This window comes from Bacillus rossius, chromosome 2, assembly GCF_032445375.1.
Source record: "Bacillus rossius redtenbacheri isolate Brsri chromosome 2, Brsri_v3, whole genome shotgun sequence".
Taxonomy (NCBI): Eukaryota; Metazoa; Arthropoda; class Insecta; order Phasmatodea; family Bacillidae; genus Bacillus; species Bacillus rossius.
Window position 1 is genome coordinate 111,470,810 of NC_086331.1, and position 25,232 is coordinate 111,496,041.

At 45.7% G+C, this 25,232-nt stretch overlaps 1 protein-coding gene across 2 annotated transcripts in view; it reads right to left on the reverse strand.

The window, feature by feature from the left end:
• Nucleotides 1-21,130: 21,130 nt before the first annotated feature.
• LOC134529620 (transcription factor TFIIIB component B'' homolog) overlaps nt 21,131-25,232 on the reverse strand; it is a 60,466-nt gene continuing 56,364 nt past the window's right edge. For both annotated transcript variants that reach the window (XM_063363908.1, XM_063363909.1), the window contains one exon: nt 21,131-22,298. In XM_063363908.1, coding sequence (XP_063219978.1) covers nt 21,496-22,298 — 803 coding nt within the window. In that variant the 3' untranslated portion in view covers nt 21,131-21,495. The remainder of the gene's footprint in view (nt 22,299-25,232) is intronic.

The window sequence follows — 25,232 nt, forward strand, 5'->3', positions numbered from 1 at the left end:
CACCACGGACACTGCAGCAATGCTAGGAGGAACGGGTTAGCAAAGAGCAATGAAAATGTTACATTGTAATGCATGATAACAGAATTACGCCACGGACTCGGTCTATATGCTAGGAGGGTCAGGTTAGCAAAGAGCAAAATAAAATGAGCATAATGGGACACAGCGAAACGGGACAATGTGCGTAATGAGACACTTTTTTTGCGTGCAGCCGGCATTCATCGATTTATTAGACGTCACGTCAAAAAATAAGACACACAAAAATTCTTGATTAACTAATTTTCATATGAATAAATTTTTAAGTTCAACATTCCATCTAAATCCACATTTATATCGATAATTTGTATCAAAAAATTATGGGTTTGTTAATTTTTTTATCTCTAATACGAGATTGAATTTATTTCGTTTAGTTTGAAGTTATTGATACTTTCTTCTTGCAGCATTATTATCACATCTGTGAACACAATTAGAAACTATTTTTTCATGTCTGTGATTGCACAAGACAAAAGATTTCCATCACTATTACATTTAAAAATGTATACAAAGTTATATTCTTCAACCTTATATAGCAAAATGCAATAAATCAATGTCGTCTAATTTATTTTTGCGGTTGTAAGCTTAAAAATAAATATTAAATTATTTTCGAAATACTCGATAAATCGAAATATCGATATATTTTTGCGATATATCTAAAAATTACTTCGATATTACTAAAAATATCGATATTTTTTCCCGATATCAACATTCCTATTAATGTGGCTAACCAAATGTTAACTGCTTAACCAAAAGCTAAAAATAAATATAAAACAAAATGGCGAGGCCTATCACTAATTCGTAAATATACATAACATACCTGTGATGGCTTCAAAACATGTGTTGAAGTAATGCATTTAAATATTGCAAAACGAATGTCATTCCAACCAATAAAATTCCCGTGTTCGTGAAAAATAGGTTGTGAATTACTACCAGAACTTGTAGCTAGAATATAGATGCCAATTTATCGTAATAAAAATAAACCTATTTCGGGACTGAAATGTACCGTGAAATGGGATGAATAGAAACACTTTTAGGCATTAACACTCTCATACCTACCAATAACAGGATAGGTGATACTTATTTTTAAATGCTCTAAAACCTATGTCTTGGTCTACTCTATACTTTCTATGTAAATTAAGTAAATTTAAACACATTTTTATTGATTTTATTTACAAAAAATATAAAATTTTCTATTCACCTGCCATTGGGGTGAATAAAAACACATATTTAAACCAATGGATTTTTCTTGTTTTCCTGTTAAGAGGTGAATGGAAACAGTCTAAAACACACTTCAACATATAATCACATATTGTTACTTTAAAAAAAAATACATACCTAGGTGTTTCAATAGATCAACATAGAAATGCTATATGAACAGTTTTAAAGGCTCTTCTTTACTCTTTTGGATAAAATTTCCAACTTCGTTACAGTAGTAATCAAAGATTGATGAGCTTAATAATCAAACATCAACGTCAAACTTTTTTAAACCTCTTCTGTAATCTTCAGGTGGATTAAGTTTTCCAACCACTGACAGTAGTCGAATTTTGTGATGTCAGGAACATCTGGCTGTCCATAAATAAACCCTTGGAATTCCCTTGAATTTCGGTGACGATAAAACTTGACGTCGTCTGGCCGACGACCACCCCAGAGCCCGACCTACACCCGCCAATATACGCTCCAGCTAACGGAACACACCCCTGGCCATGGCCCACCCGAGTCAGGCGAGCCGAACAGCAATTAAAGGCAAAACCGCGGAAACCTGAGTAGACAAGAGAAGAACCGTACCCATTCCTCCTGAAACATTAAATTAGGATTTTAGCGACAATAAAATCTCTTCCAGACACACCCGTTTGGAGTCTAGCGTAATGAGGTCACGCCTGGCGCGAGAGAGGCCGAGCCTCCCTCGGACGCCATGCCAGTTCGGCAGTTCAGCGCAGCTCACGGACCGGGGCGGACCTACGTCCCACGGAGAGGCAACATCCTTTGTCTACATTGAAAGTAACGTCCGGTAAATATAGACACTAATTAACAAAACCCCTTTTATTACTTAACCTCTCCGTGAGTACCCGGTCCCTTTTTTCGGTCCAGGACCTAATCCGGCCGCATCAACTTAAGGACACCCCGCACCACACTTGGTCAGCGGGGCTGCTCTTCAGCATACGGCACGGGCCGTCTCCCGCAACGTACAGAACTTTATTTAAGGTCACGCGCACGGCGCTGACCACAAACCCGCAAGGGAACTTGGACAAACTTAATTGCGGTGCGTGTTTCACCACAGTGGGCACAACGACCGCGCCGAGACATGTGCATACGGGATTGGCCGTCTCCAATCGCCCGCCCCCTTAATTCAGTGTATTTTGTATCCCGTATTTTGTACTGCTAACTTACGTTACCCGAGTAACGAGTGCCACGTAACGTGTGCGCGCCCCCTTAATCCAGTGTATTTTTGTATCCCGTATTTTGTATTGCTAACTTACGTTACCCGAGTAACGAGTGCCACGTAACCTGTACGCGCCCCCTTAATTCAGTGTATTTTGTGTCCCGCCTTTGTGTTACTAAATTACGTTACCTGCGTACCCAGTGAGACGTCTGAGACATAACAGCATCCGAGGCCACGTAACGCGGAACACAAACAATACGGCGCCACGGAATAACAAGTAAAAACCCCCCCCCGGGGACCTCTGTAGAGTGTTGTATTGTGTACGACTCGCTCCTCTGAATAAAAGGTACGACACCGCCCCTCAACTCCACGTCTCTTATTTAAAATCATCTCACGCAACACCGCCGCCGGCCCTAGTGGGCCACGCAGGGGCACATACATCCACGACCCCAAATTCACGACTAGAAACGAGCTAGTCTGGCGCCCACCCGGACAACACAGATCAAGAACCGCCTTTTCCCACTAGGAGCCACACCGGGACTCGAGCCCGAGACCCCGGACGACGGCAAACTCACCAACGAATTTCATGTTTCTTGAAAGCCTAATTCTTTCTTCTTCTCCTATAAAAGGTTTGGTATTTCCAGTTAATGTTCCAGCCTTATTTGTATGCACAGAAAAGTTTACAATCAGCCAGTCCCCTTCCTTTTGTTGACGTCCCTCGGCTTGTGGCCCCCGGTTCCCTGCTTGCGTGACTGTCCAGTTATGCCCGTACTGCTCTGCGGAGAGTGGGTCCAGGCCAACGTGGCCGGGACCAGGAACTGCGGGTCCTGGAGGGAGGAGTTAGGTGGAGAGGAATATTGGTAAACTGTTCCAATAACGATTCGGTGATGACGATTTTCACGAGCCCCTTTTATTAACGATTTATATCCTGCCGCAGCCTGGCGGAACCGCCGCGGAACCAGCTCCCTTCCCACGACGACCCAGACTCCCGTAACACCGTACGGCCCGTTATGACGTCCTGGCACAGATTGAGAGTGGTTATACGTAATACTAATCCCGTTTAAGTTACACCGTGAAGAAGCGCAGTGCGCGCGCGACCTGTTACGTAATGTTTCGTAAGACGATGGAAGTTCTGAGTCCCATAATTGCACGTCCGCGGTCTAGAACACTCTGCTAGTAACGTCACTCGACGACTCGTAAATTCAGTAACGTGGCGAAAGACTCGCGGAGGCAGCTTGACTGCCGTATCAACTCGTGAAATGAAAACAAAAGGTTGGCCACGAGCTCCGGGTACGCGCCTCACGAGCAGCGCGGAGCGGCGTACACGACCGTCCTCGTTCGAGCCCTGAACACGACTGACTCTCCCCGCCCGCCCGCAGGCCGGCGCCCGCGGGCTGCGGGGAGGGGAGGGGAAATCGGCCGGCGTGGGAGAGGTCCCGTCCCGCAGCGCGCCAGGCTGCAATTACATACTAGCATACTTGAGGAAACACAAAATATTCACAGCTAAACGAAACATTAATCACAACAAGTTTACAGAATTAATAAATTATAATACAATATTTACATACTCGTTGAGGCCCGTGACCATTTGGAAAGTATACAAAAACACAGAATCATCTCTTGTACAAATAGGCTCATTAGCCCGCTAGGGCGCACGCGGGTGCGTCCCTGGCCGTCGCACTTCACTGGGGAAACAAGGGAGGACTTTGACGAGGCATAACGGCCTGAAGGAGCCGAGGAGACACTTGGGTCGCTGTCAATGTCTTCTTCTTTAACCTGAAAAGGGTATGATGATGCAGTAACTTTTGACACTTCTCTGTCAAATAGATCTGATGTACGGGTAGACAATGGCCTTGTCTGGTTTCTGCCGACTCTCACCTCATTACTCGAGTCGTCCGATAACTCTGCGTCAGAAGCGATGGCTGAGCTTGCATTGGCCAGACGTTCATCATCTGAAGATTTGGAGGAACTGGACTCTTGCGCAATAACACTTTTCCCAGGAATGACAAGAACTTTTGTTCTTTTTTCCCGTGAAGGTGCACTAGCCTCATCATCTCATGCTTTTTAGAAGTTCAACAAAAGTTTTGTCTATCACTGAACAATTATTTTGCTCCCTGGGAGTATCAAGAGATGCAGGAAGCATCTCTAGCACTGGATATCTATCCAAAGGCACAATCCCATATATTCTTAAGCCTGCTCTGAAATTAATTGCCCCATTTTCAGATATGCTCTCCGTCACTTGTTTCAGAAGCCGAGGGAATTTGTCTTTTAATAAAGAGGTCTCATTTATGCCTGGCCCACTTTTCCATTGACGGAGGATTTGACACCATTTTATCTTCAACGGGCGAAAAAAGGCAATGTCCAGCGGCTGTGTGAGGTGGGTTGAGTTGGCAGGAAGAAAGATCAAATGGATGTCATTTTCGGAACACAGTTTTATAACCTCTGCAGTCAAGTGTGAGGATAGATTATCCCCTATCAAAATCCTCTTCACGGTTTGCTTCTTTAAGTTAGGGATTGCCACCGTAACAACCTAATTCCCAAAACAGAAACTGTCGAACCATCCAGATTTTGTGCGGTTATACCTGGTATTCTTAGGCCCATTTTCAGTCCATGAGTTGTACATGTGCAGTGCCTTGTAAACCACGTAAGAAGGCAATATTGTGCCATCTGCTGCCGCACTAAACATCACAGATATTGAAGCTTTTGTGGTGTTCATCAGTCTCTCAGGATATTTCGTGCCCCGTCTGGCAATGATCTTCCTGCCAGGGTCGTCACGCAAATTAGTTTCGTCAAAGTTGACAATGTTTTCAGGAGGCACACCCTGCATCTCTACCTCCAATCTGTCGAAATAATCATTGATTGTTTCCACAGAGAGAGCAGTTCGATTCCTTTTGATTTTTTGGCACATCCTGCTTGATAAATGTTGTTTGTGGTGATTCAAAAACGTTGTTCTTGAATCTCGTCACTTGTTTCCCATTTCGGTCCAAAAACTCTTTCACTATTATTCTTAGTGTTAACGTGTCGACAAGATAACCCCAGTCAGCACATATTATCAGTCTGTTTACAAGCACACGTTCTTCGCTTGTAGATAAACACATCTGTCCTCCTTGAGTTTTTAAGCTGTCTCCTTTCTTCAAGTGAAGATATATCACAGAATAACTTATGTCGTACTTTGCTGCTGCTTGTCTTAATGAAAGTATTTCATTTTTAACATCCACGACTGCTCTCTGTACCTGGACTATGCTTTTTATAAGACTTTTTGCCGTTTGGTTTGTAGACTCTTCATCTTGACAACCTGAAACAATCAAACACTATACCATCATTAAATCTGTATGTATTGCCGTCACCCGACCTCTGATTAAGGCCCGGGAGGTACCTAACGGGTGCTACGGGCGTTGTAGTGCTGCTGATGTGCGGGGGGCGCCAGGCTAGTGCGATACTAGGCCGTTGATGGTGGGTCGTGGGTACTCTGCCCCCGCGTGCCCCGCCAGGTACGCGGCTTGAAACGTATCCTGAGTTGCAGCGCTCGGCCGTGTGGAGGAGGGAAGGGTGCAGAATTACGGTAGACGACACAGTTTATATTAAACTGTGTTTAATTCATGTACATTCCGGTGGCATGCGTGGGTACCTTGTACGCCCTACACGTACACTAAGCAGTACAAAGTTGCTACACAAATCGCGCTAATGTGCTATGCGGCATCTACGTCGTATTACATTTACACTTTAAAACGAAACACAACACTACAACAACCCTTGGTTTTTACCATGGCAGTCTCGCGGGAACGTGATTAATGTTTGCTGGAAACGGCCAGCGCCGAGATTTAACGAGTCTGGGAGGGCTCGACGAGCATGACCCTAAATTAACTGTAACATTTACGTGATGTTAGAGCCGGCAGGTGTATGCGCGGCGAATTAACTAAAAAACACTGTGGCTGGAGTCGGCCAGTACTGTAAGTGGCGTGATCCGCGACGCGATGCGGAATCACTAAAAAGATGGTCGGGATAGGCCCGGTTCCGCGCAATACACGCCGAGTCGACGTGAGCAGCAGCGAATTAGAAGGTTACGTGATTACGTTACTTACAGAAGGAGCGATCGGTGAGCACAAAGGTGAAGGCTGCTCACGGACGAACACGTCTTGACCCAGGGCTGAGTGGTTCGAGACTGCCGAACATAGCCGCCTCGCAAGGGTCCGGAAGGGGGGGGGGGGGGAACTTTCACTTTCCTTGTGAGACGACGCCAAAAACTTATATTATATTAATTGGTTGAATTATAACAAAAATCACATTCCAGGATCTTAAATAAAATCTAATACCTGGTAATTGCATGCTTAAGGCTTAACAGCTGTTTGTATTATTTAATGATTTGAAATGTCGCACCAAGTTGGCGACTGTCAATATAGTAACAAATCGTCTCCGTGAAAATTGTTTAGGTCGGATTTCTCCTAACCTGACTTGATCAGGTTCACGGGCACTGTAATTAAGGCCAGTGGCCGTGGCGACTGGTAATGAGGTTCGTTGCCCACTCCGAGCATGCGGTGCTCGCATGGATTACCTACCACGCACTTGCTTAGTGCTTATGAATAATTACTATTATTCTAGTGTCTCATTCATTGATTGTTTTATGAAATCGAGTCCCCCGGGTCTCGTGCCCTGAAATTTATTTGAGTTATTAAGGTCATGCCTGGGGCGCAAGTTTGACTCATTCCGGCTGGGATAGGTGTGAGCTCCGAAAACGGTATCTGGTATGGCGGTGCGGAGTACAGGCTTAGAGGCCATGGTCGGTACAATATCAAATGCCCCCCCCCCCCCCCCCCCAGCGGAAGCCCGTCTCCACACCGTGTTCCAGATCCCACAACTCGACGACCCCCTAGAACAGCCTGGTGGGCAGGAGGCCGACGCTCCCGTCGGGGGTGCTCTTGTGGGCTACTCCCCTCGGGGCTCGTCGTACGTGTTGTCCCGTATGGCTGGCGTTCCCGTTCGGGTATCAGCACAGAACCAGGTGAGTTCCGCCCCTGGGTGGTGTCCAGGACAAACTCCTGCATCCTAGCGGGTCGGCGCCGAGTCCGTCGTGGACGGCCGGTCCCCTCCTCGCGTGGGTGCATGACGGTGACGCAGAAAACAGCATCGGCATGTGAGGCTGCGTGTCCCCAGCTGCCCCTTGTTGGGCTTGGGGGCGATTCCGCCTTGGCCTCATCCGGGTCGGAAATGATGGGCTCCGGACTAGGGGGTGCTCCGGCGGGGTCCTCGGAGTCTTCCTCCGTGATTTCCGTTACCTGGCACTGTGCTTGACGCTGCTGGCACTTTGGAGGGGTTGTGTGGTGGGTCCGCCTCCAGTTCTCAGTCGGTGGGGTGTTCCTACCCTTCCCGAGTGTTGTCCTTGGTGGTCTCCTGCATTCGCTCGAGTCCTGCGGGTGGGGTTGCGTCGGGAGGAGCATCTTGCTCATCGGCTGGGCTCTCGTGGTCGGGCTCGGTAAGGATCAGTTCCCCAGGGGTCGCTGCCAATCTCAGATGGTCCCGGTGGATATTTTGTATGCGGTGGCCGCCTAGGTCCACCATGTAGGACGTCGTCCCTAGGCGCCGTGTTACGGTATAGGGGCCCTCCCAGCAAGGGGCGAGTCCGGCACAGTAGTTGTGCAGCGCTGCCGACAGGGGGTATGCTCGGGTGTACACCCGGTCGCCGGTCTGCAGTGGTGCCGATGGTCGTGCCGTCTGCGATCTTATGGTCTGGCCATAGCGTGCTTGTCGCGCTCGGGCCGCATCGTGCTCGTGGGCGCGACGCTGGTGGCGCTCCTCTTGGTGCTTTCCTGGGTGTGGGGCGCAGTGGTTTGCCAATTTGCAGGGTAGGGGCAGGTTACGCCCTTGGAACATTTCCGCTGGCGTCATCCCAGTGGCCGCATTCATGCGCTGTCGGACGCAGAACAGTGCGTCGGCAACGTGGCGGTCTCAATGGGTGTGATCCTCCCCTAGGCGCAGCCGCAGTTGGACCTTCAGGTCTTGATTCCTGCGCTCGGTCGGGTTGGCCCTGGTGTAGTAGGAGGGTGTAGTGTGGTGGACGATGTGTGCCTCTTGGCATCACCCTCTCGACCGGGCTCCTAGGAACTGGCTTCCCTTATCCGTCAGGACGGACTCCGGGTAGCCGAACCGAGCAAGGAACTCGCGCGTCAGGACGTCGATGATGGTAGCTGCCCGTGCATTGCCGCAGGGGTAGGCTTCAGTCCAGCGGGGGGAACATGTCTGTCACGACCACTAGGAAACGCTTACCCCGCGGCGAGCGGGGGTACGGCCCCATCACGTCCAGCGCGAGCGTCTGGAATGGCGCCGACAGTTGGCAAGGTTGCTGTTGTTGTGTACCGTCTCCTCGACAGGCCTTGCGGCGCTGGCAGGTCTCACACTCCCGGACGTCCCGGTTTACCCCCAGCCAGTGGTAGTACTGGCAGATGGCTCTCCGCGTCTGGTCCGAGCCTGGATGTCCGGCGAGGTCATGGTCGTGATAAAACCGCAGCACCGACTCAAGTGCTTTGGGCGGGACATAGGTTCTCCACCCGTCGGTCTTCCCTGGTGATCTGCTCAGGACCCGGTCGTCTCGGAGCTGCTATGAGGGGTTGTCTCCATCGCGTGCTAGCTCGCAGCGTCGTTCGGCGTCCGGCGATCGGCACTGGGCCCTGAGGACACGCCACTCTATGTCGGCCTCGGTGCTAGGCGGGCTTTCAGCCCCCTCTACGTTGATTGTGAGGCGATTGCAAGCAGGGAGCTCGTCGGCATTTGTGCTGGCATGGGTGGGGGGCAGGATTTCGTCCCACTCCTCGTTTAGCACCTCCCGGCTGCAGTCTGGCTCGCACAAGAGCAGGTCAGGGAGCTGATTTTCTGTGCATGGCATGTGCTCGACCATGAAATCGAACGACTGCAGCAGCAGTGCACAATGTATCAGCTTCCCCTTCCTCCCCTGCATTGTGTGGAGCCAGGTTAGGCAGCGGTTGTCAGTGCGGAGGGTGAAATGCCTGCCCTCTAGGTGTGGGCGGTATTTCTTCACGGCCCACACCACCGCCAAGAACTCCTGCTCGTTGCTGTGGTACCTCTTCTCCGCCAAGTCGAACTTCGCGCTGGCGTAGTCTACCACCTGCCGTTCTCTTAGGTCGTCCACCTGGTACAGCACGGCTTTGGTGCCCAGGGCGCATGCGTCCGTCTGGAGGACAAGTGGGCACTCGGGGTCAACACGGGCCAGAGTGTGGCACAGTGTGAAGGCATCTTTGATGGCCTCAAATGCTGACTGAGCGGGCATGCCCCAGCAGTAGCAGACTTGGGGTGACAGCAGGTCTGTCAGGGGCGCTATGACCTGGGAAAAGTTTGGGATGTAATTCCGGAGCCAGTTTAGCAACCTGATAAAGCACTGCAACTGCTTCCAGGTGCACGTGACTTCTGCCATCGTGATCTGTTGTAGGTGACCTAGTTGAGGTCGGTTCCCCTCCGCATTTACCATGTGGCCCAGGAAGTCGACCTCGGTGGCTCCGATATGGAATTTTGCCGGGTTGGCTGTCAGGTGGTTCGTGGCCAACCACTCCATGTCCAAGGCCAGATGGCGGCAGTGGTCCTCCCAGTTCTCCGAGTACAAGATGACGACGTCCAGGTATGCTAGGGCGAACTGCCCGAGGTACTTCTCTAGCACTCGGGTCATCATGCACTGGAAGGTGGAATTGGCGCACTTCAGGCCGAACAGCATGGCGCGGAAGTGGAACCGCCGCACGTCTGGCACCGTGAACGCAGTCTTATCCCGGTCCCCACGTTGTATGGGCACCTGCCAGTAGCCGGACTTCAGGTCTAAGGTGCTGAAGACCTGGGCCCTTCCTAGGCATTGTACCGGCTGTGTGACGGCTCGATGACCCCACTGTGCAGCATCTCGTCCACCTGCTCCAGGATGGTCTGCTGCTCGCGGAACCCGTAGCCGCGAGGTGGTTCAAACACTGGGTCATCAGTCAGAGTGGGGATGCGGTGTTCGGTGACAGTGGTCCGCCTTAAGGGCCCGTCTACAGCAAACACCTCGGGTCGGGCAGCGAGGACCTTTTTTACTTCAGTCTGGTAGGTGGGTGGGAAGTTGTGGCACAAGTCCGCTAGGGTCAGTACCGTGTCCTGGTGGAGGGGCGTCTGTCCTAGGGCGTACACCACATATCTATCCACCTGCCCCAGGCTGAGGCGGTGAGGTCCTATCTCCAGGACCGCGTCTTGCTGGGCCAGCCAAGGGAGTCCAAGCACAACCTCCTCGAACAAATCCTGCACTACCACTGCGGACACACAACTGTTCAGTTCCTGAGTACCCACCACGATCTCGGCATGTCCAGGAATCCGCCCGATGTGCGTGGTGGTGGCCAGGTACAATTCGCCGCTTCCCGGGTGCAATGTACCGGCGAGCACGAACGAGGGGCGCACGAACACGTCGCTCGCTCCGGTGTCGATGAGCGCGGCTGCTCGTCGGCCGTTAATCTCCATGTGGATGCGGAACAGGTTGTCCAGCCGGCGACTCAGCTGTCCCAAGGTCGGGAGGGCGGGCGCCTCGCCGGGCGCGGGGCTGAAGGCCGGTGCGGGGAGGGGGAGTGCCTTAATCCCGGTCCCATCGGGAGCCGTTTCCCGCGCGGGCAGGCTGCTGCGATGTGGTGGAGGAGGTCTCGCGGGTGTCTCCTGTCAGGGCGGTGTGGCAGGTTGCACTGCCCGGAATCCCCACGGACACTCACTGTGCCAGTGGCATTCGCCACGCGGGCACCCCAAACGACACAGGGGGACTTGTTCTCATGCTCTGGCGTCCCGCGGCGGTCGCTCCGCTCTCCAGATGGCGGCGCCTCAATGGCTCGTGGTCCTCTGGTTTGGTATGAGGGTGTGTCCAATGGTGCCGTGTTCCGCCGGGCTTCCTGTAGGCTGTCACTCCCTCGCATGTCTGTGGCCTGGCCACGCCTGCACGCCCGCTGGAAGTTACGCTCGGTATTCCGCGCTTCTTGCACGTACTCCACTACGTCACCCGCGTGGCAGCGGCGCAGGAAGGGCTGCAGTTCATCCCTCACTAGGCCGGTGATGACGGGCAGTATCCCGGACAGGTCAGTGCTGGGGGAGATGCGACGGAAATATTGGAGCTTCGTGGCTATGAATGCCTCGACCTCCTCGCTGTCCTTCTGTTGTGTCCCTTAGAAGTGAGTGGAGCACTCGACAAGGGGCGATCCTGTGTCGAATCGGTGGTTGAGTGTGAGGGCGAACTCACTCCATGGCATCGCGAATCGGCCCCACATGCTCCACCAGATCCGAGCAGCCCCTGACAGCTGCTCGCTGACCCGCTCCGTCCACTCCGACGGGTGCGTGCGGCACCCGACTAGACGCGCTTCGCACAGCATCAGGAAGTCCCTCGGGGCTTCATGCGGGGCTCCAGCGAACTCCGTCAGAGTCACTTTGCTGGGTGGCAAGGCTCGTGCCAGGTCCTCCAGGGTGGGCCACATGCACTTGGCTTCTGTCGTCTCCGGCGCGTGCGTTGCGCAGTCGGCGTGCGAGCCCCAATCGCAGGCGTGGGTGGTAGGAGGGGCGGTGATAGCCGGGGTGGTGTGGACCAGCAATGGGGTGTGGTTCACTGGGGGTGTCCTCGCTCGTGTCGGTGTTCCCGTGCTGTTGTGCCACGATTCCAGGAGCGCTTCGGTCTTGACTGTCGGCGAATTATTGTCCGGCGCGCATTTGCAAGTATGTAGTGGATTTGCTTTTCCCGTCAGCAGGTCCCTGCCCTGTGGCCAGTAGCAGACTCCACATGTATTCGTCTTGAGTCTGTCTGCCATTGCGTAATGCGGCGCTTTGATGTGGATTTATAGTCAGCGCGCGCACGTGGCTCTGTTGACAAACTGCTACCGGCGAAGGATGAGGGGAGAGGGGGGTTGGCGTGCGCGTTTATTCAGGCCGCTGGCTGAGAGGCGCCCGGACAATCGCACAAAAGGGAGGGCCGAGACTGGCCACTGTGAAGGGGGGATGCGGAAAGCTGTGTGTAGCGGCGGCCGAGAGCGCCCACAGCTGCACAAAGCGGAGAGCGCGAGGATGTGATGGGGTGGTGAAGGTGGTGCGCGGGCGAGGATGTTCGCTGAAGGACCGAAGGGGAGGGGTGTGGGTGAAAGTGAAAGTTGGCGGAGGGTCGGCGCGGGCGGTGACGCACTCTTCCGGGTGATCCCTTTGTCGCTGCTCCTCTGTGCACCAAAATAGGGGGCATGAAAGTTCACACTGCCTGAGAGGGGGTTTGAACATAGGTCGTCCAAAGGGTGAGTGCTGGGGATCTAACCCAGTGACACTCGGTGGTCATAGGATGTTTCACCTAGAGGACCCGCTCATGGCTCGTCTGGCGCAGAGGACCCTTACTTCCATGCTGCTCGGTGGCTAGCTTGACCTTGCTCGACTTTTAGGAAACACACAAAAATAAAACCTTGATGCCACCTTGGAAGTCACAATTGCAAAACAACGCAAAATCATATCATCATAATGATGCAAAATGAACTACTAACTTTGGAGAGAGTGCAATAAAAAAATTTGTAAACATAGATGTACGTGCTGCAGTGCTCAGTTTTCTGTACGTAGCTGTACATCATGACAATATTAAGAAATATAAGTAATAAATGGTTTACAATAAAAATCGTAATTACAAAATTTATTACTCACATACTTTAATAGCTTAAACTTTATTTCTTAGTTGTTTACCTATACATCTACGTAAATAAGTACTCTATCTTAACAAAAAAATTCATTATCGCAGTGCTAGCATTAAAAAAACGTGTGGGGAAAATTATACCGACACAAACTAAGAATATTATTTAATAAACCTTTAGTTGAAGGTAGAAAGAAAGTGACTGCACCTCTCATTGGGTGATCTCGTAAATCATCTAGAACAAAACCTATGGATGTGTACAGTAACACAATGAAATGATATGTCGAAGTGTATTCACGTTGCTTGTGAACGACGCAATTGGATTAGAGTACTAGTGTAGATTATGTAACACCCCTCGTGCCTCAAAATAGAATTATTTGGAATTAATTAAAAAAGAGCCTTGGAAACATGCTGGATAAAAAAAATAAGTTAAATAAATTGATTTACCAGAGGCGACACGAGGTGGGGAACAAACAAAATTTAGGAACTTCCTGTAACAAGCAAGGAGGAAGTTGGGGGATCGTTAAAATCAATAAATAAAAACTACACGATTAACTTGATCTATAGTTTCCCTGTTTTATTTGCCCTGATGAATTATCTTGTTTCCATTATTTTACATACAAAAGGTTTTAACAATTTTCAAAGATTAACAAAAAGAAAAACGAAAATGGGCCGGCCCGCGCTTACTTAAACCAATTTACATTCTTAGTTTGAAACATAAACATTTGCGTTATGAGTTTCACACCCAAAGTTGGATGGATCCGATGATTACATTGATAATTAGTTCTATTCGTTTTACATTTTCTTGAGAAAAACACTGGTCGCTGGTGGGTTGGTCATCCGCTTAAGATAGTTCGTAGCTAGGTAAGGGGGAAATGTTGAATTTACATTACCACCCGGGGTCTTCAAAACGATCACGTCGGGTAGTAGAAATGTTTCTTCTAATGTGACCCACGGAACAGGAAAGGGGGGGGGGGGGGGCCACGAGATGGGAGCATCAGTCTCTCCCTGTCATCGACCCTGTCTGCAACAGTCCAAATCAAACCTGATTAGAACTTGTATACAGGCAGTCTATGGGGCAGAAAATGCCCAAAAAAAAATTTAAAGGAAAAAAAAAGGGGGGGGGGGGGGGGTCGCGAATTATCACTCACCAAAACAGGGGAGTTGCCCAGCACGCTGCAGTCGTGGAGTCAGCCAGGATCTGGAGCTCGCGAATTGCGCGGCAGGACGCGGATGATTTCTTCATAATAATGATTAAAAAAAAATTTTTGAAGGCAAATAATTAGACTATGCAGACAGACTAATCTACTAGAATTGATTTGAGGGATAGCATCCCTTATGCAAAGCGACTACATAGTCGTTAGCGGTCGGATGAAGTCTTGCCGATTCGCCAATACTCGATGGAGATCTGTCTGCAGACGCGACGCGAGTAGATCTGTGTCGCGGCCAACCGCGTCTCGTAATTAAAAGTGCCCGCCGGCTCTTACAGGGGGAGGGAGGTCTGGGCCGCCGAACGATTCCGAACTTGCCCGAATGCGGGCGAGAAAAAAAACTCTAGCAGGAGTCTTGAAGTTGGCATCACTGGGCGACAGTAGAGAACTCTGTCGGAGGGGTCTGAGTTGAAAACAATCGACTCGCGCCTGGCGTCCATATAACTCAAGGGAAAGCAGGTGCTGCTCTCTGGCGCCCTAGATGGTAGGTTAGCGGAGAAGTTCGCGACTTGGTCGCTAGGTAGCGCTTGTGATCAGTTTTGGCACACTCGCTTTTGCGAGAAGACCTTGAGAACGGTCACTGTTGCCCAGGGGGTTACGACCGGTCATTGGTCTTACTTGGAACTGTGAAGGGGGGGGGGGGGGGGGGGTAAAATGCAACGCTGATGGGAATCTACGTCCCGTCGTGGCTGCAGAGGAGCGAACATAACACTAACACGTGATGAAAAAAGCCAATCTCAGCTCGTCTCTGCGAACTGGTCGCCTGCAAGCTACAGGCTTGTCTATGCAGTTAGGGTCACGAAGAGAAATGATATTACAGGCTTGAGGCGTGACTGAAGGCGGGGGAAATGGTAAGCTGTCTGCCAGTCAGGGATTAGGCCAGCAAAATATCCGATACGCCGATGGGAAAGGGGCTTCAGAGCACTGAGACAAAGTTTAACTCAGAGGAGTACACCAGACTAACAAATTAAAATCACACTCTAGTAGAGCAAATAAAATTTCCACACAAAAAAAAATTTAAAATCATAATAAAAATTTAAAATACATCGTGTCGAAATTACTAATTAATGGCACAATTACTTAAGAGCATATTCTTATTTTATATTACCTACGTAATGAACGGACCCTTTTTCAGATTTATTTTATGTATTATTAAAAAAAAAATAATCGTTAAGTTTTAGATGCTTAGAAAATGTAAACAATGGCAGTTTCTTAACATTAGCTAAAACAACATATTTTATATCATAAAATTTGTATTATTAATATTATTATAAGTTATACATAAATATATTATGTTATATTTTAATTTTCCCTAGATTAAGAAAATACCTTGCTGCTAGATTTAATGCAGTATAGATTATTTTTAGTGCCTGTTTCGGTACCGTAACTTAAAAAAAAAAAACATTATTAGGACATACCAAGCATGGGTGGTTCGTTTACAAAATACGTGGCATGTGGGAGGAGCACACAGGAGAGGAGAGGGGGTTCCGCATGGTTGGCAGTCCTGTCATGTAGAAGAGATAACATGGCAGCGCGCGTAAGTGCCAAAAGAGAAAAATACCACAATGTCCGAAAGGACTACTATGATCTGTTTTTCACAAAGATGGCTTGGTTTGCAGGCGGATGTGTTATAAAAAAAACTGATTAAAGGAGGAATTTAGACAAACTCAGGGCACTGCCGGCCGTGAGGATCAAATTAGATTGCAATGCATTGTTTACGCTGCCGGACATGGTGGGCAACGGAATGACCTTGCCTCCAACAGCCGGTGAGGCATGAAGGGGAGGGGTGCAGTGGTTTACAGGGAGAATGACACGCACGCCTGATGAGGCACGCTGCCGGAGGGACGTCGCACAGGCAAGGGCACCGCGCGCAAACACCGTCACAGCAGGACGTTAAAACTCAATATAATTTTAAAATTTTAAGCGCAATATTACTACAGGTTGTACCAGCGATCAGTTCACAATGTTAATTATACAAAATTGCTATTCAAAAAAAATTATTTTATTTTGAAATATTTTTTTATATTTTATTTTAGGTATGCCTACTCGACTTAGGAATGCCTATAGACCAAACCACGCTCTGCTACCAATTGATATGCCCCTCGTGCCCTAAAATTATATTATTTTAATTTAATAAAAAAGGCCTAGGAAACAGCTGGGCAAAATTATATATAAAAAAAAACAAGTATTACCAGAGCGGGCACAAGGTGGTGAATAAGACAAATTTATACTCCCTGCACACAGGCAACTTGGGAGCTAGTGGATCGTTTAAATTGAATAAGGTATATGATAAATAAACACTACATAAGTAGCTTGGTCTATAGGTTTCCCTGGTTTATTTAAGACGATAAATTAAATCTGTTTTTCCTTTGTGTTGATTTCACAATAAAAGATATTGACAAGTAACAAAAAGGAGGGCCGGCCCAAAATTATTAAAACACGTTATACTATACATTAAACAATAAAAAAAAAAGACATTTTATAGCAGGTTAGTTTCGTTCACTCATTACTATTACAATTTCACATTTTCTAATTTGTTAAGTTCTATATGGCACTGCTCGCTGGTATATAATTTGTTTTGTTGGCGGTAGGGAGAAGTTAAAATTTAGATATCACCCGGGGCTTCAAGTTGGACATCTTGCCGGGAGGAAGCTCTTCTTAGAGAGAAATTAAGTTGGAGGTCCTGGACAACATGATGGGTGCAATTTCGGCGCCCAAATGTTGGACCCTGTCTGAAACACAAGCCAAATTGCAACGAATTAGACCTGCTTCCAGACAGTCAAACACATTAGGCGCGAAAGGGCCAACAAACGGGAATTCGGGGAAGAAAAATAGACCGAAGTAACTCACCAAACAGGGTGTAGCTCCAGGGCTCAGAAGATGTCTCGCGCCGACATCAGAATGGCGTGGACCGAGAATTGCGCAGATGACGCGGCAGAAATCATCAATAAGTAAAAATAAAAAAAGTTAATAAAATTTAAACTAGGACATGACTTGTTTCTAATCACTACTACTGATTGGCTACTACTGAAATTTAGCTAGGATCACATCCCTTAACACAGCTGACTACATTCTGTATTCCCACGAGTTAGTCGTTGCCGCGAAAAGCCTCTTAACCGAGGTGACGCCGAGAAGACGTGGTAAGTAGACGAAGTCAGAGTACTAAGTGCCGCCGTGGCGGACAAAACTCCTAATTAAAACGGGCGGTAGGCCCTAGGGAAAAGAGGGGGAAGATTTGGCTCTGGGCCGAAGACAACCGGAGGTGACCGAGTGGTCGTAAGCACGACTTCAGTTGTTTGCGCCGAAAGGCGACTGCTGCGGTCTCTACCGGCAGGCACAGAAAGCAACAAACAGTCGACTTCTACAGGCCGCAAGGAGGAAGCATAGGGCCTTATGGTCAGCCAGTGTTGTAGTCTGGCTGCCTCCAGGGGAAGGTAGCTGGGAGGTTAGCGAGCTCGCCAACAGGTGTCGCAGGGGTCAGCTCCACGAGCTGGCGGCAAGAGAAGAAGTTGCTATGTCTGCCGCTAGATGTCGTGGGTGGTCCATCCTGGCGCATATTTTTTTTATGTCAAGTCGATCTTGAAATCGGCCAAAGCTTGGCGGGGTTCATCGCAGGACAATGATCCTGGGCTAAATTCTTAGAATCAAGATAGGGTGTAGGTGGAGTAAGGGGGGAGGGGGGGGGGGGGCAGAAAATGCAACCACGCTGGGAACGAGCCTCCTAGGCATGACTTTCGAGGATTGAACCTAAGACGTATGCGTGACGGGAAAGGCTATGGTAAGCTCGTCTCTGAGAAATGGTAACAACTCGTCCAGAGCTGCTGTATGCAGTTTTGGTCACGCAGGGAAATAATGTTACGGGCCGAGAACGTGACTGCAAGCGGGAGAAATTTCAAACGGGCTGCCAACGATGTCTTAGATTTGCAAAAGATTAGATAGGTCCCTGAGAAAAGGTGCTTCAGGCTACTGGCACAAAGTATAAATACGTAGAGTACACCAGCCTAACAAAGTGTAACTCACCCTTTTGTAACTAAATGATATAGAAAATAAAATTTTCAAAAATTATTTAAAATTATAATAACAAATTAAAAAAACGTGCCGAAATACCTAATTTCCAGCACACTGCTAATAAGTGCTGAAATTAAGTGTGCTGAAAAATTGTTCAGATGGAAAAAAATTGTCATGAGGGGCTTATGCCATATAGTCAGTAGCTAAGATGAAAACCACTTGCAGGGCGTCTGTCACAGCAATAACTGCAATGCCGCAGAGTGTTGCAAGAGCAGCCAGGGAGCCATATAATTGCAAGACACTGCCAATGGCGCACTCTACTCTAGGTTTTTAAATAAATGGAACCAAGTCAAGACAGATGCTTCCGTCTTTAGTCGTCCACCTGCCACCATCGTCACGAGGAGTGGCATCAAGACGTCTGCACCTCGGTGCCCGAGAGCGTTGGGTCGCTGGGCGCGGTACCCGAACAAGATGATTCTGCCGGGCAATGAACCCTTGATGGTGACATGTCGTTTGCCACTCGTTTGGACAACTCAGTTCCTCCAGCAGGTATTTACGATGGTATGTGTAGAACACAAACTCAACGTGGTTCACGCTTTCAATACTGTAGTTATTTATAAGTGATAGTTCCTCATATTTAAAGTTAATTGTATGATAAAATGTTATATGTTCAATGTATACAAGTGATTCTTAAAAATCATATAAAAATCTAAAACCTCTGTGTCTTGCTTCCTCATAACATGTCATAAGTTATAAACATAATTATAAATAATAAATATGTAATCATAACAAGATGGTGCTGGTAGTGACAGAAATTTAATACCTAGTTTCTTGAGAGTCTTGAATGATGTGGAATGCCAGTTCACAAAACATTCTGAATTAGCAGGAAGTAAGGGTTCAGCCAAACACTGTTGCAGTTGCTGGCAAGGTGATACCAATGCTGGATTCTTTAAAATACTATCACTTTTCGCGAAAATAAGCCTGCTATACACACATGACATTGGCTTGGGTGTTAATAACAGTTTTATTGTTTTGGAATGAAAATCTACAAAGTCTTCATCAACTGTCTTGAGCTGTTGCAAAATTTTATCTTTTGCTAATGCTCCAGTCATTTGACTGCTGAACACACATTTTATGAACCTGGGGTCTAAAACTGATGCAAATACTAGTGTGGTGTTTTCTTCTGCATCATGGCAGTATGAATTAACAAAACTAAATATTAAGTCCTTGGCAATATGCTTTACGCTTGGTCCAAAAAGTTGTTCCAAATCCAGTTTTAGTCCATTGACAATAGGTATAACTTCAAAAACTGTTGTTTCTGAGCTACTCACAGCAAGTGTGGCTCGGTAAAACTCCACTGTGTTGGTTTTTAATAAAGTAAAAACTGTTTGGTTCAAATCTCACCATGAACAGCACTGTTATGCTACGTATACCACTGCCCACTGGCAAGTGATGTGGAAGGAAAAAACTATGCCAGTGTTTGTATGTGTGCATTTAATGAGTGCGTTAGGCCACGCAGCAGTGTTGATGGTTCCCCTTCCCTCTTATTGTCATAAATGTCCAAGAAATGGCACTATACACAATCTTCACATGTCTATCTCAATAGGTTTTTATAATGTAACTGTACCCAAACATTATTATTTTTGGTTGAGATTTCTAATGCTTTCAACTGCAACATTTCATGACAAAACTGCAGCCATTATTGGTGTTTTGCAGTGTGGATTTTATATTCTTCCAGAACCCCTAACAAGTTACTTGCTGAATAATGTGCACGCTAGATTTTACATAGAGTAGTTTGTTTCCTTTTTTTTCCTTTGGAATACAATAGCCAGGAAGTAAATCAAAGGTACAAAAAATAGTAGCCTTCTCCTTTTTTTTTTAGGTACTGCAGGAACAGGAAGGGTCTCAAAGAAGGGGTAGGGAAGATAAATGACCCAGGACTGCCTGCCACCTCACCTCATCAAACAGTAATAAAGCATGAAGAAAACGGGCAAAGAAGACCGAGGATCAATACCAGGGCCATATTTCTTAAGCACCAATAAGTGGGGCCAAAAAATTAACTTGTATCTATGGAACTCTACTGAAGAAAGATATACGGTGCGACCTATCTATTTTTGAGGGTGACTCTTACGGTGAAAATGTTCAATTCTTAATGGCCCAAATTGTAGGTGTGACCCATACACAGGGGTGACCCTCCTACATATAAATACGGTAGCTGATCAGTGTGAAATTTCCAATTACAATGATAGGCAAGATGACACAGTCAGCCAATTAATCAATTGGAAATCGGTATCCGCCCAGCTCTAGTTAAAACCTGCACATTTACGATTCCTCAATACAGAATGTGAAAGAAATTTTCATACTTTAGAATTTTTTTAACTGATTAAAAAAACTTTAACATTTGTAAAATTTCTTGTAAAAAAAAAGCATTTGCAGTGCACCTCCATCCATCATTTTTCAGTAGCCTAGCAAAGAAAAATTTTGTTTGTGGATTAACAATAGGTTCAGACTTATCTAAGTCCAAAATGAGTAAGAAAAACACATACAGCAAGCAGTAGTGCAGATCAACTACAGGCAAACCGGTTACTTGATGTGGGACTGTTAGCTAGCACGAAGCTGGAGTCTGCCATGTCTGCAGTGTCTCTACATGCTCTGTAGTAGTGGCATGGCTTAAACTCAAAAGCCAAGTGCATTGGAAAAAGATACTTAATTGTATTTCAGTGTGTACTCCCTTTGGGATAAACCATACAAGAAAACAATCATACAGTTTTCTTGCAGTCTTAAGTAAACAATCTCAATAAAAATGATAGCTCAATACTCACACAACAAAAAAAATAGCATGAAAAATTCTGCAGACTGTTTTAATGAAAGGTACTTTACAAAATAGTACAAAATGCAAATAAAAATAAATATAATTATTTAGAGGAAATTATAAAAAAACACACAGAAACACACAAAAAAAAATTAGGAACATTCCGAAGGAAGCTACCACACAGTAAAATTTGGAGGGCTTCTATTCATGTGTTGGTTTTCTGTGTGGATACTTTAATATAATATTCTTTTAATTACCTTAATTACCTTAAATAGCTCATATTTTATGTACAATCAGTATTTTATTGTGTTCTAACCAAATTATATAGAATAAATAATCTTTATGCGGTTCAACATACATTTCATGGCTACAAGGTTGTATTGCACAGTTAACAGCCTGCTTACGGGATTTGTGTTTGCTCAGGGGGAGTCACCATGAACACTTTGTAAATAGTGTGGCTGGGATCTGCTGGAGAAACAGTCGACACAATGAACAAGGAACCCGGGGCAGGTGCTGGGGTTGGGACCTGGCCTTCCATTGGTTCACTGCTACTCCCTGCCGCTCCATCTTCCCTCTTGCTCCCCACCAGCCTGCGAAGCTCATTTTCCAATATCACCGGCTCCTTCTCCACGTACTGCCTCTGTATTTCATCACGGAAACTTTCAACACTTATGCTACCACTTGCAACTTTCTCTTTTAGTGCATTCACTATGCTGCACACCTCTTCGTCTACATCGGACTTATCCCTTGATGAGTCTGAAGTGTCCGAAAATGCCACGTATACTCTCTTGGTGTACTTTTCCGTACTGTAAATTTCTTTGGTCTCACAAGTTTCTTCATCGTACGTCAGCTGTCTGACTTTTCTTTTTCTTCCTTGTCCACTTTGTCTCCTAGATTTACCTTTTATATTCTTTTGTTTTCCAGAAGGACTGTCTTCACATGCCCTGCTCTCCGTGTCAAGCCTAGTTACCTTGGTGCTCGGGTTTATCACGACTCCATCAGCAACGTTTCTTAACTCGTTGGCATCCACAATTTCTTTGCCAGAGCTGACACTAGTGGTATCTTCTGCATTCTCATTTCTTTCACTCCTGTCCCACACACTGTCCACTTCTGCTTCATCCAGAGAATCCTCTGGGGGTCCAACACTAGACCTCTCTTCAAACCTTTCGCCAACATCAACTCTCCATGCAGCCTTACCAGTTCCTGGAACATAAGAATGGGTAAAATAAGAAATAATGCAATTATAATACAGATAAATCTGATAAAATAATGTATAACTACCGTTTTTTGTTAGGGATGGGTCGATTCAAGGTTAAATTCCAATTCTTATTCCCATTTTAATTTTTTTTTTCTGAATTAAATGATGGAAATTCAAGCAGAAGGTTAACGCAATGAATAACACGTAAGAAGTCTAAATGTATATATATTTTCTGACAAAATGAGCACTATGAGCCCTAAATATTGCCTCTTATAACAATTTTTGTACATTATTAAAGACACCAACACCATATCAGCACCTAATGAAATAATTATGTTCAGCTTGCAAATGATAAATTATTTTACCATTTGTTTACTCATGGTTCACCATCAACAAATATGTGCAAAACACATAATTAAAACTCATCGAAATTCTGATACTGTGTTTTAGTAAAATTTCTCTCTCTTTCCACGATCTTTAACAGAACTGATTGCATACCTGCCAACCTATGAAAATCTGAATTAGGAAGATTATTAAACACAAATAAAATTACCAATTTCGACAAAAAAAATTACATATATGGCTACAATGCAGACTTGTACTGCTAAAATACAACTAAATTACACAAATCACCCACTATCAAATAAGCTATAGCTACATTAAAAAATATTTGTGTGTTACATTTTGACTGTGATACTTGAAGATCAGCACAATATTTCACACAAGAATACAACTCACAGAATATATCTTGGCTTCCGATAAGAATTTTGCCAGAAAACTAGTATCGTTGCTACCATCAGTTGCGACTGAAAACAGCCAACTTTTTAAGTACTGCTCTACTCCGGATTTTGCATCCGAAGCCATCTCTTTCATAATAGCAGAAGTTTTGGTACGCCCACATCCATATTTCTTGGCAATTTCCGAGTCTGGGAACATTTTTTTGACAAGCGCACCTGCATGATCTGCGGCCGCTAGAGGAATGTTATGCTCTATCAAAAACGAAGTAAATAAACACTCAGATCGCGTAATGTCTAGATCTGCACCCCCAGATTTAACAAAGAACCTTGAAAGTTTGTGATTATCTTCTTGGCATTTTACGTTGGATAAATGCTTCGCACGTTTGATGTGCACGCTGATGTCACTTTTACCACCATGCGATATGTTGATGTCGCATCTGCATATCTTACAAAATCCAAACCTTTCCCCTTTGTCAGAATTTAAAATGCATGGAAACTCTGCACTATATGTATCACGGAATGTCTGGTAATAATATTGTTTTTTCGTACTCATCTTTGAAAACATAATGCAGAAAGTTTGTGCTTCATAACCTGTCACAAACGCCTAAACGAGGCAACGGCAATAGCCCGTAACAAAGTAAACAAATTCGTAAACAGTTGTTTCACGTTGCACTCGTTGACCACAACGTATTTTGCCAGTTTAAATGTATTTGAAATTAAAATTTTAATACGTAATAGCAGCTCGTAAATTATAAATCAAAATCACATATCTTAAATAACCGTCAAACAAGCGACGACGTACTCTCTGTAGAACTGTGTAATGGAGAGAAAAAAACAATCAATAGTCATGAGCACAACACGCGATACATCGATCGACATGAATGTTGAATCGATTTGGAAGACACCGACTTTTTTTTACCGCGAAGCTATTTTAATTACAAAAATAGGAAGAATTCAGACAATTTCGGAAAATCGTAAAGAGCAGTTATAATTCGGAAGACTTCCGGAAAAATCGGAAAGGTTGGCAGGTATGTGATTGTTGTGTTTCACTTGATTTATGTCAGTGAATGTTTACACTGACATTAAAAAACTAACTGATAATGAGTTATTTTCTTTTTAGATTGATTAAAAATCATGATAGATTTAATAATAACAAGATTGGCTACGGCAAATGAAACATCAACACAAACGTTAAAACAATGCATTTCACAAACAGGCAGCACCATACTATGTACAAATGATAAATCTTAGGCATTTAATGACTTTATGTTAGCATAAATCCAGTTTCAAACCAACTTCTTTTTAAGAGGAAAATATTTAAGTATCAAAAATATGATAAATTAGCTTTAGTATGTGAAAGATTAAACAAAAAAAAAAACTAAAATGTTTATGAATAACATGGTTGGCCAACCTGCTTTAAATTATTTACTTCAACAAAATGTCATGATTACACATTGATGTAGGAAGAGTAATGTATGTATATGAGTAGAGAGAAAAGTTATGTTAATGATGTATTTATGAATCAAAGTTATTATATTGAAGGAGGTTACAATGTTTACTTCGCAACTTTGGTTAATACAGTGTTAAGGATAAATTTAGATGATTGCAGTTGTGATTTTATCATCAAATAATTTACTATGTCTTCTGTATATTAGTACTAGGCAAGTTGTGTAAACATTGTCAACTTACTGACTGGAAAATATAGCAATTGGGCAAGAATTCATTTATGTGGATCTATTTTACATCCAAATTAATGACAGTTCTTACAACCTACCACTCTAAATATGATATAATTCCTTATATCATATGATTTCTCCTTACAGCTTGTGAATCGATGGTTCAGATTCCAGACAGAATCGGTGGAATCGAAGCCCGAAGAATCGACATGCCCTGTCCCTAGTTTTTGTTTCCAGCCACAAGTAAATCCTTCTAGCCAAATGCTTGCTGTAAGATTATGTTGTACTTATCAAACATAATATCTCTTTGATGTTTAGAAAAAGTCATTAATTAGAGAAGAACTTGACTGTGTATAATTGAAATTTCAACTTGAGGAGGTATGTCCCATTCCAGGTCATTATTTTACAGTTACATTCAACACTGTTGAACTTGTAGACTTTTTAGTGGCCAAATTTTACTTTTTGTATAATACAGACACACATGCACAGATGCACACATACATTTGTGCATGCACACAAACATGTA